The 19,452-nt window shown below is 30.5% G+C and overlaps 1 protein-coding gene across 1 annotated transcript; it reads right to left on the bottom strand.

The window, feature by feature from the left end:
• Window positions 1-1,237: 1,237 nt before the first annotated feature.
• LOC145013350 (root phototropism protein 2-like) lies at window positions 1,238-3,688 on the bottom strand. The gene is made up of 5 exons (XM_078972146.1): window positions 3,580-3,688; window positions 3,411-3,480; window positions 2,929-3,297; window positions 2,059-2,793; window positions 1,238-1,880 (listed from the first exon to the last, which is right to left on the bottom strand). Exons 1-5 carry the CDS (start codon window positions 3,639-3,641, stop codon window positions 1,398-1,400), a joined length of 1,719 nt encoding a protein of 572 aa, XP_078828272.1. The 5' UTR covers window positions 3,642-3,688; the 3' UTR covers window positions 1,238-1,397.
• Window positions 3,689-19,452: the final 15,764 nt, after the last annotated feature.

Here is a 19,452-nt window from a genome sequence, read left to right as displayed (position 1 = left end):
TTTTTTCATTAAAGAATAAACATCAACTGACAAGTATATAATCAACATATAACAAAATAAATTAGAAGAAGAAAAACAAATACTAAAATGGTCACATGTGTCTAAATGATTAAACCGTTTTTTAAAGTTTCTTAGTTTTTAAAATTATTACTCTTCTATAAATTCCCATATTCTCTCTAATATGATCATATTTCCTCTATCTTTCATGAATGTCCATTTTCTTAACATATTCTTTTTTTATCACTTTTTAAAATTTTGATTATATCCCCTTAAATTTGTGGGCGTAATTCATAATTGATTTTTTGAATTTGCATAATTAACCATTATCAATGTACATAATTTTCATGATAGTTTATTATGAACAATACAATCTGAAAATAAAAATCTATTGATAATTACTACTCATGATTTACTATAACCAAAACAACGATCACTATATAATTACATAACTATTTTTTGTTTAATTATAATCAAAACATCACACATGATCACAGGTTTTCTAACCATTGTCTGTAGCAAAAGTCCATAACTATTACAACATAACAACTTTAAAAAGTACCCCCTTAATTACAACCAAAACACTTTGATTGACATTTTGTTGGGATGGTGAAGGCAATACCAACTCAAGTATGTTGTGTACTAAACGAAGTTCGTTATGTGAGGGCATACTTGAGGAGGTACTCCCTATAATAGAGTTTGGTGTCTTCGCAAATTATATTTTTCTTCATCTCATTGTCTGAAGTCTAGTAACCTCATCTATGCGTGTGAATTATATATACATTTATCTTAACCAATTAAATATAGTCATCTATGTGTGTGAACTATATATACGTTTATCTTAACCAATTAAATATCATAAGTAAAGTATCATTTAATAGTCATAACTTCAAAACAACTCTTGAATGATAATAATTAATAAGTTTAAAGTTAAAATCATTAGAACTCGTAACAAATCATAAGTAGATATAAGTTAGACTACTTTTATGTACTTATGATTATTAAGTTATAGAACTCTGAGTGGTTATGATTAATAGGGTGATAGTTGAAATGTTATGTAACTTTCAAATGGATATGGTGTAAGAATAATGATTTATCTTGAACCTCAATGTTTTGAATAATTTCCTTTACAAGAGATATAGATATATATGTTAGATTAATATGTAGATTAGGAAAAGAAGTGGAAAATAAAAAGATAATATGATATCTAGTAACGGTAAAATATCCTTTTGAGATCAAATTCAAAACAAAATAAAACTATAGAAGCCAACCAAACAAAACATATACACCAAGTCAAGTGTTTATAAAACAAAATACAACGTTGGTCTAAAGTGACTTTATGTAAACCAAATGGACACTTTCGTAGAAGTGTCATCAAGACATGACCTCACAAATCACATCTACGACATAGAAAATCTTCTCCTACGAGGCTTTACATGATCTATTCCATCGTCAATATTCGACGTGTCTTTCGATCCACTTTTAAAAGGATTTATTAATTTTCCCAAAGTCTTGGACACTGATGAGAAGATAGTAGGCTTCTTCATTTTCTTCGTTTTACTAGATGTCGCTTCCACTTGATTCTTTTGTAGATCTGATATGTACATCTTCATCGTCAATAATTCAGATCTTAAGGTTTCATTTTCTTTGGCCAATGCCACATCTGCTTGCACTTGACACCTCATGCTTTGGGCACCGGGTGTGCTTTGTCCATCGATATCACCTCTTATTTGTAATTGATCATAATAAACCGTGTGTAAAACTATCTGTAATGGAAGTCTTTTGTTTTGGGAAGCATGTGTTCTTGCTTCAGTAGATAGTTTAAGTGGATCCATCGTGCTACAAACTTTCTCTCGTTCGATTTCATCCAAATTTGGATGACTCTGGAAATTAGAAATTAGTGTTCATTAAAATATCTCTTGTACTTACACTATTAAAATGAAGACTATATATTGTGTATTTTTTTATGAAGACTACATATCATATATTCATGTCACAAAAATATTGCATTTTGGGAGCTGAACGTTTAGATAAGCAAATCAACAATGGGGATCATGTTACCTTGAGGTATCGATCAATGGCGCAGTAGAGATCATCGTCAACTTCTCGAGCATTTTTCGGCATCAAATTAGCAATTCCATTGAACTTTGAAATGCTCAATTCAGTAGCCTTGGCGATTTCAGCGAGATACGCGTCGATAATCTTCGCAACCCTCAGCATCGCCGGCGAAGGAGACTCTCCAAAGTCACCGGAGTTAAATACCACCACACTCTTCTCCTTCTCCACGAATCCTGTCACGATCCTCCTTACGCTCTCCATATCACACAACCTCTCTCTGTCAAACGTGTATGACAGGTCGAGTAGATCGTCGATGGTTGCTTGATCTAGAATGACTGATATCCGCTTCTCGAGCTGCTTCTTACAATCGACATTGGCTTCGAGGAAGATCGCTGTCCGGAGGAGGCAACATAGGAAATTAATTGAGAAAACAGCTTGTTGATTTTCGATAGGGAATAGAGCGACGATTGACTCTAGTAGGTTTCGTTGTTTGATTCTGGACACGGAGGAGTGATCGGAAATCGGAGATTTTACGGCGGCGATGGAATGGTAGCGTACGAGATCCGGCAGCGTTCGCTTGGCGTAGGTTATGATTGCTCCGGCGATTATAAGTGCCTTGGCTCCACGTGATTTCATCGAATGGATGATTTTTTGAAAGAAGTTTATACCGACGATTGATAATTCTTCCGTCCACCAATTCGGAGGTGAACGACTGGGAAAATATGCTTCATCACAAGCCTGCAACATAACATCGATTCAAGCTTTTCATTAGTTTCGAGGTAAGAAGCCATGAATGCTCATTTTTCTGAAACAGTTACTATCTAAACGTCAAATTCAACGTCGATTTTGAATATTTATCAAAGATATATATACCTTAGCGCTTGCGACTTCAACACATTGATTAACGATGTTGAGCTTTTCAGCTATAGGAAGAAGATCTTCACATGATTTTAAAACAGTAATGGCGCCACATAAGCGAGTTAAGGCAACTTTCGCGAGAAAGGCATACGTCCGGCTCGCAAGGTTGCCATGATCATTCATTTCGAGGTACTCTGCAGCACAGTGGAGAGCTGCTACATTATTTACAGTGATTTCAAAATTGACGCCATAGCAAAACCTTGCTACTTTCTCGAAGATCTCAGCTCCTCCTGGGATATTAGATAGATCTATCATCTCCAAATCAGGTACACCCGATTCTACAACTAAGCTTCTTATGTAGTTGCTCTTCGCTACCAACATAAACTGCGATTATAATACATGACTAAAACTAGTTAGTTAATATACACATGCACATGCAAAATCACTGTAGGATTTGATAGATTGGTCTTAATTCTTTTCTATGATCATATTCATACCTTGTGAAGTGGGAACTTTACTTCACCAACATGCACCATTATGTCGGTTGGTATATCTTCAGACAAAACCCTGAAACAGTAGAAAGAAACGAGAGAAATAAGTTTTTTTTTTTTTTTTTTTTTTGATAATTAAATTGGGTGTTTGGTGGGTGTAGTTGTTGATGAATACCCCTTTTCAGTCGTATTCGTATCAAGAGAAAGCCTGTCGGTGTTCTTGACCTGTGTCGCCATTTTTGCGATATGTTAAAGAAAGAGAGTTGTTACTTGTTACGATATGGAGATGATCTATTGGTCTTCTTTGGTTATATAGAGGTAGTAAAGTAGTAAATAGTAATAAATAGGATAAATAAAAGGACAGTGGTGCATATTGGCCTACATAATAATTATACGTAGAGGTAGTAGTAATAAGTAAAAGATATCGTATCACGTAGCTTAATGAGATGCCACACAATGATAAATAAACAATGAAAGCTCCCTGAAAACCAGGTACACACTCACGTGTACTTTACATTCCTTTTTTGATTTTCATCATCATCCAAGGTGAGTATAAAAGCAAAATCTCATTGGGTTATAACCCTATAACTAGTTTATAAGTTACGATAAGCTACTTGTATGACATCAGCAAATACTAAATTGCAATAAACCTAAAATAAGTTAAGGCTCAAACACAAGTGTGTATCGGTTTAATACTTTAATCTCATAAAATAATAAGTTTGTTCCCAATATATAGTAATATTACCAACAAGGTTTAAATCTTGTTTAAATTAATAATAAGTTTGTTTCCAATAGTAATATTAACAACAAGGTTTAAATCTGGTTTTAAATAATAATCATACATATATTACATTGTTACACACACTTTCAAGGTTTAGTCATTCACAACACTTGTACTTTAAACAATCTTATACAAGCTTTCATAGCATCTCGCAATCATATCTTGATTATTATGTGAAAATCTCACTAGTATGAAGTAAGGCTCATTAATGCAGAATGTAAAAAAGAAGTCCCACACCCCATCATATATATCTGTACAGTACACCCACTTCCAAACTTTTAAAATTCAACCGACTTTGATGGCACATTTGATGATTTCAAGAGGGACGATTATGAAAGTCATGAAATTAACAAGCCTTTGACTTTTTATAAGTATTGACCAAGTCAAATGCCACGTAAGCATCCACATCCGCCAACTCAACATGAGATTACCTGTTGATGACCGTGAAACCGACATTTTGGACAAAAGTAGAAAAATATCAAAATACTTTATTAGAAACAAGACATTGGGTGGTTTTTTAAGAAAAGTAACCAAACTACAAGGTTTTTTTTTTACTATTTACCTAATATAATTCATTTAAATGCAACTACCATGTGCAACTCAAAGAAATCCATAGAATCTTTTGAATTTTGTATCATAGAGCATAAATGATCTATACATTCAACACTCAACTACTCTGAGAACGAATATATTTCAAGCAATTAATACGTTTTTAATATCTCGTTATATTGATCGTTTTAAGTACCATTTTTTGGATCACAAATCAGAATGACAGTGTGCTTAATCTACTTGTATAAAAAGACCATTTTAAGAGTTATCACAAATCAAAATCACACTATACCAAACGACAACATTCATCATATATCACAAAATGATTACACTCAGTTTGTGAAAACAATATCGTGAATTAGCGAATTAATATTCAACTTTTGACAAAATGGATTTCATGAATATTCTAACATGGATATATTGATGGTGAAAATATATTATGGGTGTGTTTGGTATGATAGAATCAAATCACAAGAAATTTAATGAAATATATATTTTATCAATAAGATAACAAAATAGATCGTTACGATATCATCCTAAATTTTCATAATGAACTGAGATGGTAATCTAAGAATATAAGATATTTTAATAAGTTCTTAAGTATGTATATACAACTTATAAAAAATAAATGCTTGATGATATCTAAATATGTCGTCAAATTGAAAGTTTAGTTGAATGAGCCAAGCGACATTATTCTAAGTTATTAATACTTGGCATAGTTTGGAGGATGAAATCTATCCTAAGAAGTAGATAGGAGTTATTTTGGTATCTATCAATTGCAAATTTTAGATTCATATGGTTAAATTATACTTAAAATTATGATAAAATGATATGTATCCAACTGCATGATACAAGGACATATGGCAAAATCATTAATTTAGTTTCCATAAATTAAACCTACCATAATTATTATTAATTTCAAATTTTAAATTTTAAATTTCAAATTCAACTTCAAATAAATTTACAATTTAAACATTTGTGTTTAGCATTTTTCAATAATTAACCAGTTTAGTATACGAGTTTGATAACTAAACTCATAATTTTAATTTATTTATTTTTTGCATGTTTTTTTTCTCATAATTTTCACTTATTTCAAATTTTAAATTCAAATAAATTTACTATTTAATCGTCGTACTTAGCATTTTTATTCGTATAATATACGAGTTTCATAACTAGTGTAATTATAAAACAAATAACATTTTATCTGATATTACTCTAAACAATTATTTATGTATATGTACCGTTCAAATAAAAATAAATAATAAGAGTTTATCAAACTAAATAACGTATGCATGGATGATACATGCACCATGTAGATAAGGAATGCAAATTGTGGTTGAAGTGGGCGTGAAGCAATTAATGATATATGTCCATCAAATTCAGAAATCCGTACCATTCAATTGATTAATTAACGGTATACATGTATTTTGGTGAATGTCTAACGTTTGAGAATTGTACGGTACGGAGATTTCTACAAGTCGGTTTACATTTTAGTATAAATAAGAGAATCACCTTTAAGTTTTGATCATACTATCTAATCACAATTTTAGAAAGAATAAAGCAAAGGTTTGGTAAATCGCAATTACAAATATTAAAAGATCAATGGGTTATTGTAAGGACTATATTTGGATGTAGGTTAGACATCCGTTATATCATGCGAGTACTCGTTAGAATAAATGATTCTATAAATGTTATTTATGTGAAAATGTTTACTCTTACTAAATTTTTGATTATATGTTATGGAACTGATTCGTACACAATACTTTTTCTCTGTACACAATAATTTATGTTTTAAAGTGTTGTATTGTACAACTCTATAATGTATAAATTGTTGTGTATGATAAAAAACTGTTGTGTACGAATCACTTCCCATATTTTATGTGGATAAATATTATAAATATATAATATTTATAAAAGAATCTTAATATAAAAATTATATAAGATTAAAAATAAAACATTATATAAGATTAAAAAATCTAAACAAAAGTTATAGTAGAAGTAATGACGATTATATGAGCATAAAGGACGCCTAAATCATATTTCGTACGAGAAAGTTGTGATTTTTCTAATTTTTTCATTCAACCCGACACAACGATATGTTATAAAAAGTGAATTGAAGATCAGTTGCTTGTTAGCCAAAGCAATGTAAACGAGAGTTGAAGTACTCGTAAATACGAATTCATCAATATAGAGAACATCGGGAGCGGAATTCGTATGAAGGAGTTATGATTTTGCACGGATTTTAACAGTGTAATCTCTATAAAAATACGAAGTTAAAAAAAAATGATAAATTGTTGTTGGGGTCTAAGGGAAAGTTGTAGTACTCGTCGATACGAACGGGTTGATATAATGAATATCAAAAACGAATCTCGTATACGAAAGCTATGATTTTTCAAAGATTACGAAAAATACCTGCGAAAAATGATGACGTGGCAGCACCTGGAGGGTGCCATGTGGCAAGTCCAGAGACCAAGTCTCGATGATGGTGTAGCTCCACCACGAGTTTTCATGTGGCAAGGCTGAAGGTCGCGACCGACCAGGCAACGTGGACCAACGAATGTACGTCACATGACACAATATGGATCTGGACACATCGATGAAGTGTGACGCGCCCTATATAAACAGGTACCGAATCTAGCTAATTTCACAAAGAAAATCTTCCAATTCTCTATGGAAACTCTTCTTTGACCCCGAGCTTGATATTTCTAAATTTGTGAGCACATTAGCGAGGCGATTTCAGTTTCGAAGTTCTGCCCGCTACGTTTCGAACTTTCGTCAGAAAACTTTGTAAATTAAGTTGCACTTATTACGCTTTAAGTGTATGTAACACCCGCAAATTCGTTGTAAACGTTTAAAGTACAATAATAATAATTATACATTTTATTAGATAAAAATATGATAATTGTTCTTCGTACATGCTACGAAGAATATACATATTTATAAATATACACGTTTCGTAGACGAATATTATAAAAAATATAATATTTTTAGAAAATCCTTTTATTTATAATTTTGTTGTTGAACGATAAAATAAGTGTAAAAATAAAAGATTATTATTAATAAATAATCTTAACAAATGTTGTAGTAGTCATGATGACGATTCCTTATGTATAAAGAACGCTGAATCTAATTTCGTATAAAAAAGTTATGATTTATCTAAGTTTTGTGTTCAACCTAATACGTTAATATGCGTCATAAAAAGCGAACCGGAGATAAGTTGCCTTTTAGCCAAATTAATGTAAAGGAGAGCCGAAGTCATCGTAAGTATGAGATCATTCATAACAAAAACTCTCAAATCTAACTTCGTATGAGGAAGTTATAATTTTTCGTAACAACACAATATAATAGTATGTCACAAAGTACGAAGAAAAGATCGTTCGCTCGTTAGACAAAAATATGTAAACGAAAGTTTATGCATATGAATCTGTCGACATAAAGAGCATCGAGAACGAAGCTTGTATGCTAAAGATATGAGCGAAACTTGGTCCCAACTCTTCATGTGCGACGAAATCAGTGTAGATTTGTAAATTCGTAATAGAATGAGAATTAGCCGACTGAGTCCAAATGAAAGTTGTAGTATTCGTCGATACAAAGTTGGGGATATAAAAACCATTAAAATCGGAGTTCGTATGCGAAAGATATGAACGAAACTTGGTCCCAAAGTTACTAACACGGTGACATCTTTGTAAATTTGTAAACTTGAATTAAAATGAGAATTAGCTAACGAAGTCTAAATGAAAGTTATATTACTCGTCGATACAAAGTCAGAGATATAAAGAACATCAAGAACGAAGCTCATACGCGGAAGATACATACGCATACCCAATGTCCAAAAGTCTATAAATACCAACTGAATTCTTCTTCATTTCTTGCTCAAATTTTTCAAATTCTTTGGATTCCTCCCTTCCATCATGTCTTATTCTTCTTAGTTTTTAGAGTAATTTAGCGAGGATCTACAATGTCAGAGAGCCCGACAAAAAGAAGTTTTCAAAGTCAAAGTTATGCCTGCGACTTTTCACGTTTTTCCCTAAACATCCTATAAGTTGAGTTATGTTTATCGTACTTTAAGTATAACTTATATTTATATTCGTAATCATTATTTTGAAATTATAAATAAGATTTATCAGTAATATCAGTCGGTATACTGATCAATCTACTTACGTGAATGTTGTCTAGGCCAGATCTGTAAGGCGTTTAAAGTGGATTTTTCAAACAGTATATCTTTATATACCAAACGGATCTTACCTCTAATATGATCTTACTTGATTGTTCCTTATTAGCTACATGTCAGTATTTTTTATAATTATTGATAAATCTGATAAAAACATTATAACGATTAAACTTTATAAATACGAAATAATACTTTGGCTTTGTAATATTCGTACTTAGGTCTTTTTAAAGAGAAATCTGAAGTGTCAATCAAAGAGATGAATTTCTCGCGAGTCTTCCACCTATATAAGTGAGTGCATATTACTTTTATGAGCACATTTTTAATATAATTATTAAATACTTGAAAAGTTCTAAATTATGCTAAAAGCTTTTTATTTGTATGTTATGTTAATAATATATTTTATATGTGAATTAATTGTTGTTAACTGGAATTCGTGTTAAAGGTATATTTAAAAATATTGCATAGATGAGATTATATATATATATATATATATATATATATATATATATATATATATATATAGAGAGAGAGAGAGAGAGAGAGAGGTAAGTTCAATTGAAAAAATAAAATAGTTGAGAATTGGGAAATCATTTTCAGTCACTCATTTATTTTTGCCGCAAAAACCTCCATCGTACCGGCGGAAATGGGAAAGGAATACACATGTGTTTTCCAACAAAACATGTTTCCTTAATTATGTTAATCGTTACCTTAATATATATACAAAAACATAGCTTTTTTTGTTTGTTTTTTTTTTAAAGAACTATTTTTATCGAAAAATGATTTTAAATATATCAAATTTCATAATTTTTTATTCTTTATAAATAGATATCCATATTGATATAGTTGGTTTTTGGGCTGTGGATCTTCCTGGATATGAGGTGGACGAAATTAGGAGTGGAAGCCCACTCTAATTTCAGCCATAGAGGCATTATTTCAGAAGATTCCCAAGTTGCTTAGGGCCTAAGTCATCCAATTAGGATTTTGACTGAAACCCTAGTTGCTCAGCTATATAAGGGACCTCAGGGCTTCAAGTTTCAACTACACCAATAACCCTAGAGTTACTATAGCCGAAATTAGCCTCTCTCTCTTTCTCTCTTCTATATCATCATCTTGCTTGTGATGTTTGTGAGCCATTAGAGGTGTTGCACTGTGAGACTAAGCTTCTTGAAGATCAAAGGATTCTTGCAACTATTCAAAGGTATTATCTAAACTAGTTTATTATAGATTTTGATTTTAATAGTATGCTAGAATAGGATATTCAAGTATTGGATGAATTGCATGTACAATAGAGAAACATAGATCCAAACATTAGGGTTTTGCATGAGCACATATGATTGTTCTTTTGTATAAAACCCATCACTGCTGATATTTACTAGATTATTTGTTGGGTTGATCTTTTTAACTGAAGACTATTTTTTCAAAGGCTTTTGATCAATAACAACTGACATCTCTTTCTGGATTTGTACTTTTGGAAGGTGATATATCAATTCCACAAATGTGTAATTGGATGAGAAATCTAACACGAGCTTTCAGTCTTGCTAGTGAAGGACCACAAGGAGCATACTTATGTATTTACGGTGGTAAGGCTTTTCATAATTTCGGTTGCACGACTTCATTATAACCGTGTCAAATTGTTTGGTGCCTAAAAAAATACCCTCAATTGACATTTTCTTAAAATTAGAATATGTGTTAATAAGCCAGTTAAATTCTTGATGTTGCCAGGTTCAAAGTAAATTACTTGTGATGCTATTTTGTTGTCGAGTTCAAAGCAAAAAGCTTATTTCTGAAGTTTGGTTTAGTTTATGTTGGTAATCTTTTTTCCACCTTAAAAGTCTTGGTTTTGGTTTTCTAACAAATTTATTTTAATGTAAGACATAATGGCTAAGAGCAACAAGAAATGGAACATACAGACTCTTGATTGACCATATTTTAGCATCGGTTTATAAACATTTCTCAATTATAAGGTTAATGGATTTTAATAATGGGGTGGTGTGGTGTGTGCAAGTCAAAAAAGAAAAAAAAAAAGTCTTTAGAGCTAATCTCGAGGTTGGTGAAGCTCTTAATGGAAGGAATGTTTAAGATGATGCTAGAAGATATTATAATATAATTTATATACTTACAATCAATTTATCATGTTCCTTATACTTTTCGTTGATCTAATATGTATAATTTAATTACAAATAAAAAACATTCATTGTGAATGAGATACATGAATTTGATTTAAGACTAACTATATAATACTAACAAAACTATCATTTTAAGCGTGAAGTTAGCAACGTAAAACATTCATTAAAAGTTAGATATGTTATTTTGTTTTCGTTTTTGTCATGTTGTCCAATTTTAAAACACACTAAAACGAATTGCTGATGGAATGTGATTTAAGCATGACATGAACAAGTGTAGTTAATCAAAAAAAATTAAAATCGTTAGTTTAATTTCATAAACAAAATTTTTTTTTTTTTGCCTCCTATAAAAATGAGTGTTTATGATATCTATTTTGTAAATTGGTTATACATAAATTTGTTTGGTACTTATTCCGTCCTATCTTTTACATGTATATTTTTTCGAAAGTTTAATATTTTTTTAATTAAATTGCATCTGAATCCTATTCATCATTTTGTCGTTTTCGAGGTCTATATATCAATCATGATTGGCGGTCCAAGATGAAAATCGAGTAACAAGTATATCAACCCTTTAACAACATCATATCAATTTTTGAATTTGGTGCGACTTGGTGGAATCCAATCAGATTTAACAAGATTATAGTCTAGATACAAAAAGATAAATAAGTTAAACATTTTAATAATGAACCAGTTAAAAACTAGATTAACTATTGAAATTTTCATACAAAATGACATAATTACCATTTCAAGAGACTAAAATAATCATTTCAATATACGTATGAGACGTCCCACCTGCAACCACAGCACTAACAACTATGTGAGTAATGTTGGTCACACCCTAAACCCTAAATACTAAACTATAAATGAAATTATTTTCAAATTTTCATACAGCTGTTAATTTACATTAAAGATATTTAAATGATGAACGATATTTTGCCACACGTCGCATTGTGCTGGTAACGGCTATATACATATGAGGGTTCAAATGAGAAGAAAAAAAAATGTTGAGAATGCGGGGATCATTTTCAGCCACACATTTATTTTTCCGCAAAACACTTAGGCGTACTCACGGAAATGGATAACATTTATTTTGCCGCAAAACACTTACGCGTACCGGTATAAATGGATAACGGATACACATGTGTTTCCAACCATACATGTTTCCTTAAACTATACTAATCATAACCTTAATATACCCAAAAACATACTTTTTTTTATTTTTATTTTTAGAAAGCTATTTTTATCGAAAAATTATATTAAATATATAAAAATTCATAATTTTTTATTCTTTATAAATAGACATCCATATTGATATAGTTTTAAGATAAAACCAATTTTTTCTTAAGTTTCAACTCTCGTTATTCATAAACGAATAAAAATTCATCAGATTTTTATTACAATACATTTGTTATTCACTTATGAATAAAATGTATGCTTAACTTATTTTTTATAGTTTGAGTATCGTTCATATATGAATATAACACGTAATAAAGTTTTCTTACTTAAAATATATTTTTTACATCATCTTTTGTCATATATTATATTTATGTATAAATAAAACGTATATTAGTTGTCATCATATTTTATATTCATATTTGAATAAAACATTTATCAGATTTTTGTTACAGTTAATTTGTTATTCATATATGAATAAGTAGTATTAATGATACTTAAAATGTAAAAAATTAAAAATATTTTTTTATTCCTAAGTGCATAACGAATGTATTGTAGTAAAAATCTTATATATTTCTATTAACTTATGAATAATGATAGTTGGAACTATAAAAAAATAAAAATTTTAATTTATCTTAAAACTATATCAATATGAATGTTTATTTGTAGAAAATAAAAATTTATGAATTTTGATATATTTAAAATCATTTTTCGATAAAAATAGCTCTTTAAAATTTAAAAAAACAAAAAAAAAAACTATTATATATATATATATATATATATATATACACACATTAAGTTAGTGATTAGCATAGTTTAAGGAAACATTTTTTGTTGGAAAACACAAACGTATTCCTTCCCCATTTCCGCCGGTACAATGGAGACTTTTGTGACAAAAATAAATGAGTAGTTGAGAATGATTCTCTCATTCTCAACCTTTGTTTTTCTCAATTGAACTTACCCATTTCTCTCTCTCTCTCTCTCTCTCTCTATATATATATATATATATATATATATATATATATAATATATATATATATATATATATATGGTTGAGATCGGTTGAGACTCAAAGTTTCCTAAGAACCCGAGAACTAAAAGTGGAGTATTGGATCGAAAGTAATTCGTTAAGGACATGATCGTCATCTTACCAATCTTATTTAATGTTTTAATTTTTTTGTGTTATTTAATATATTAATATAAATGCCTAAAAAATAACAAAATAACTCAAAATTTAGGATTTATTTAAAAAAAAAACATTTTTTTAAAAAATGGAGATTTTTTTAATTTTTTTTAAAACTGCAATTCTTTTTTAAAAAACTATTTTTTTTCAAAAAAAACTATATTTTTTTTTCTAAAAAAATTGCAAATTTTTTTCAAAAAACAACAATTTAAAAAAAAATCTGCATTTTTATCAAAAAAAAAAAAAAAAAAAAAAAAAAAAAAAGTTGCATTGTTTTTCCAAAAAACTACAATTTTTGTAAAAAACCGTCTATTTGTTCAAAAAAAAAACCTCCAATTTTATTAATCATCGCTATATATGCATATTTCTTATACTATAATATTCGTAAGTAAATCATATAAAAAAACTTATTTTTATTAATCAATCTATGAACATAATAGTATATGTATTTTATTCGATACAAAATAAAATTAAATAAAAAACTACAAAGATTCACAGTGTTATCATTTCTTCTGTAACACCCAAAAATTTCAAACCAATTTAAACTTTTTATAAATGTCAAGTTCATCAAAACATTACAACCTTGTTTTCCAAATATCGGTTATCAGAGTATTTCGCAGAAACATAAATGTAATAGGAGTAGTAGTACGATCACGTCTTCGCCTTGCCGCGATCCTCTGATGTAGCTAAAACAATAAACTGAAACTGTAAGCCCGAAAGCTTAGTGAGTTACCCCAAAATATCAATACACATACAGTCCACATAACAATATCAACATTAGCATATCATATCAATAAAACAGAACAACATGCATTGGGCCCACAACTTTACAAGCTGGATTACCTTCTGGGCCCTCAGTACGAGTCTAGAATGCCTACAGGGCCCTCAGCTCGTATTTGGAATGCCATCGAGCCCTTAGTACGAGTCTGGAATGCCTACCGGGCCCTCAGCTCGTATCTGGAATGCTCCCGAGTCCTCACTATGAGTCTGGAATGCCTACCGGGCCCTCAACTCATATCTAGAATACTCTCGGGTTTGTTGGCTACCACACGGAGCGGTACAACCTCAATCCACCACACATAACATGTCGACATGTAACAGATAAATGCACATACCGGTAATCAATCAGTATCACAGGCAGTCCTACAGATCTACCTGACTAGCATATCAACTGGCATACATTACTAACTCAACTTATCATATCGATAACTACTAGGATATCAAATCCAATGGGCCGGCCTTGGTGCCTTAGACCCTTTAGTATAGTGAGGATAACTCACCTCGTAGATGTCAGCTCGGTAAATAATCAAAGCTCTCCGATCACTTGCCAAAGACTCCACCACCTATTATCATAATATGACATGCTCAAAAGTCCTTCACCTTATAAGGTGCTCCATAACCCACTAGTCAACTCCTGGTCATAGTCAAAGTCCCCAGTCAAGGTCAACAGTCCATGTTGACCTGAACTCACCGAGTACCCTTGGGTACTCTCCGAGTTCTCTGAAGCACATTCCAACTCGCCGAGTCATTGGGCTGACTCATCGAGTTTCTTCGAATCTCAATCAACCCTTAAGGCCACCCGTCGAGTTCCCTCCTTGAAGTCGACGAACATACACGCAAACGTGTCCTCGTTAAAAATCATCCGACTCACCGAGTTGTTCTTCAACTCGTCGAGTCTTATGGCAATCTTCATCGGACTCGCCGAGTTGTTCTTCCAACTCGTCGAGTTCACGACCATCTTCATGTGACTCGCCAAGTCCATTCAGTCATTTTATTATGCATACAACTTTTAAGCCATGGCAAGGCCCCAAATTGTAGATCCAACCTCCTTAGGCATGCTTGTCACGTAAAGTTGCAAACTTTACGTGCATGCAAGGCTCCAATGTCTCAGATCAGCTCTTCTACCAAAGTAGAAAGACAATTTTGAAGTAAAGATTTGAATACCTTATCTTGAAAACTTCCGCGCTTTACTTTTCCTTTTGACAACAATGTGAAATCACCTAGAGAAACAACCACAAACTAAGGAATTCATAAATGTGAATTTAAGTATTTAACAACAAAATAAAAGTTGAAATTGTTGGTGAATAAGTGGGGAGGGGGAGCAGGAGAGTGAAATTACCCTCGCCTGTGAGAAATTTGTGGGAAAAAGTAAGAAGCAGAGCAATAATCACGGAAGAGAAGACAACCAACAACATTATTTTGGTTCAGTGTCTATAATTGTCAGAATTCTTTGTATAAAAACGAAGAGAACCATAAAACATAATCAACCTAATATCCTAATACATTTTATAAGCAAAAAATTCAGCACGTAGGAAGAGACTATAAACAATCAGCTAATAATAATAAGACGAAAAGGTAAATGAACCTCAAACTATCAAGCGTTGTTGTGATTGAGCCATTAGAGAAAGAAGTCTTGGTGAACAAACTTAATACTCCCGATACAAGCACAAAGATATCTGAGAGGATTGCCGACGTCTCTTGAGTTCCGACAGATCCGACAAACATCTTCCTCTTTGTCATTGTCATCATCACACCTGTTGCTCGAGATATTATTGCTATTAATAGGAACAGTCGAAGCAGAATAATCTGATGAAGAATCAGTTGCGTTCTCGACTCCTTCATGTGTAGCAAACACCGCTGGTTCGATCTCTATTAATTGACAATCGAAAAATCATCGTACCTGTTACAACATCTTTACACGATCGTTGGTTGATTAATTAGGGCACCAAACTCAGAGAAGGAACAAGGATGCAATCACCGCGTTGTTCAATCTATCAATCGTCGGGGATCTTCAATGGAAGGCGGAGGGAGGGGAGTCGATAGAGAGTGAGCGAAGTGGGTGAAGAACATGATACATTGATATATACATACATATATATATATATATATATATATATATATATATATATATATATATATATATATATAGAGAGAGAGAGAGAGAGAGAGAGAGAGAAATTATTTCTCATATTGTAAACTGATTAGAATATCATATGGTAATTTAATATGAATATAATTGAATTATGTATTTGTTTTTCCTATAATAACCTTAGTTTTATTTAATTAAGATACCCTTGTTTATATATCTATCTATTTATTTACAAAAACGCAACATTCCATTTTGACATTTTTTTTTTGATCTAACGCTCCACATTTAGTTTTCAGTTATCAGGAAACTTTAAGTTCCCAAATGATCATATATATATATATATATATATATATATATATATATATATATATATATATATATATATATATATATATATATATATATATATATCCTCCTTAATAAATGAAGGTTTTTTTGCCACATGTCAATCTCTCATGAGTTTTGACACTTGTCATTTTGTGGTATTTTTGAAATAAATATTATCTACTTGTCAATTTTTGGTTTATTCAATTTTTATAATTAAAGTCATACTTATATATATAAAGTATTGAATATCATATATATATGATATTAAATTGTAATAAATATATTTCTTCATTTCTTATTTTAAAATTTTACATTAAAAATATATATATATATATATATATATATATATATATATATATATATATATATATATATATATATATATATTGTTATTCTAAGATTCGATAACGTTGGTATTATTAAGATTTCAAATATTTTGACCTATAAAAAAAACAGTAAAAGAAAGATCATGTGATATATTTACTTATTTTATCAAATTTTAATTTAACTAAAAAGTTCTAATTATTTAAGAAATATTATGTGAACCAAATGTTTATTTAAAATAAAATCTTAATTAATATATATATATATATATATATATATATATATATATATATTTTTTTTTTTATAAAAAATCACAAAATGAATCAATCACATTTAAAGATTGATAACTCATTTATAGTTTCATCCAATGTTTTAAAAATCAGTTTGAACCGGTTTGACCGAAAACCGGGGAAGAAAGCAGTTCAACTATCACTGATTTTATATCTATTTCTGAATCGGATTGAACCGGTTGGTTTTTACAAAAATTCGGTTGAACCGGTTCAATTAAACCAGCTGAACCAATTAAACCGAATAAAAACATGTGAAATTAAAACCTTTCGCATAATATACTTTGGCAATTTTTTCATATTTATTAAGATTTTTCTGAATAAAAGCAAATAATAAATGTTATGGAGTTTTTTATGCGTTTCTATTCATTTAGGACTTTAATTTTCTTTTTAATGCACGTGGATTGATGTAAAATTTATAGTTATGTGTTATTTTAATGTATTTAAATTGATCTACAAATTATTTTCATATTTGAACTTGTAGACATCAAATTTTTTATTTATGTATGTATTTATATATAGAAAAACATGAACAAAATATGAAAATTATAGAAACCGGTTATTCAGCGGTCGGACAGGTTAAACTGGTCGAACCGAAAACCGATCACCATACCGGTTCAACTAAAAAATCGGCTTTTAAAACATTGGTTTTAGCCCCTTACTTATAGCGGTCGTTAGTCCCTACTACTAACAATCACATTATGCTTTGTAATGATTCTCAATATGGTTTGGTTTTGAACAAAGTTCACGATAATTAACAAGAAAAAGCAAATCTTAAAAGCGACTTTATATATACGAAAACCATTTGTCTATTTTCAAAAAAAAAAAAAAAATGTAATAGTTTAATTTGAATTTCTAGGCTTATGTCTCTTTTGGACCATAATTAATAATTCTTCACAAACGAATAAATGCAACTCTTTAAAATTAGCCCAAATGGCCCAATATACTTACGTCGGTAGAGTTGTCAGTTTAGATGAAAATTAAGCCCAGCTCTTTAAAAAGCCGAAGACGCCATATTAGGGTTTGCACTTTGCTGGATTTATATCAAGCTGTTCTCTATCTCGATTTCGACTTTCAGATGTTCATCCTTCACTCTGCAACCAGCATCAATCGTGCTTAATCGACTTTTGCTATCACTGCTTCCGATCTTTCTTTCAACTTATAAATTCGTTCAAAATCTTTTATCTTGCGATTTCCAAGCTTTCTAAACGGATACAACGAGCGTGTTCTGTTTTTCGTGTTTGATTTGTAAATTTTTGTAACGATTTGAAGTCGCTTCGCAGTGATTCCAAAACGTTTGTGGTATTTAGATTTCGTAAATCGTTTTTAATGTTAATATGATCAATGCTACTGGCAATGTTGAACTATTATTTGACTTGTGATGCGAGTTGATTCATCACGAGTTTTTTTCCGTTGCCTATAAACAGATTCGAGCGGTATATGCTTGCATGTGTTGCTCTTATTATGCGACTATGTGCACTAATATCCTCGTATATTTTCAATTTCTAATCCAAAATCAGATCTAGTCGTTGGAAATTAGGTTTTTACTGGTGAAACGGTGCCGGGTCGGGTTGGAAATTTTGTACTTTTGGTTGCCCATTGTTGAACCCAATTTCTAGCACAAAATTAAATCACTTATTGACCAATATTTAGAGAGTATTGTAATATGTAGCTATAAATGATATTAGATGTAAACTATGTTGAATATACATTGTTATAAACTATCAAATATAACTGAAAACAAACTAAATACATAACTGTTAAAGTATGTTGCTAAACCAGATTTATGGTTTATAAAAAACTATAAAACACAACCAAAATTGCAATTTCTACTCTACTATGGTAGAGTAGATACAATTCAATTTTAATTTCAATAAAAATTTCAAAACAAAACAAAACTTGAAAGTGTTAAGGATAAAACACAAAATTCCAACAACTTAAGACCTTAAATTTGTCTAACCTTTAATTCCATTACATTCTATAAATAAATCTTACATCTGTCTTACTAACCATGTTCTCACTTTTTATAAACTTTGCGAAATAATCTTACTCCTATTAATTAAACATGCATCACTATCAAAATAACTGTGGAAATGGTTAGACGATAATAACTGTCTTATTATCATTTTCTCTCAGCATTGTCTTATTATCAAAATAACTCTAATCAATATTTTGGATAACATATCTTGTTGCTGGGATTTAAAACTACCGCACCATGCAACAAATGGATCACATTAACAATCTTTGCTTATAATTGTTGT

Source organism: Lactuca saligna, chromosome 8 (assembly GCF_052625555.1).
Source record: "Lactuca saligna cultivar CGN05327 chromosome 8, ASM5262555v1, whole genome shotgun sequence".
Taxonomy (NCBI): Eukaryota; Viridiplantae; Streptophyta; class Magnoliopsida; order Asterales; family Asteraceae; genus Lactuca; species Lactuca saligna.
Note: the sequence above shows the minus strand (reverse complement) of the source record. Positions and strands in the feature narration are given on the sequence as shown.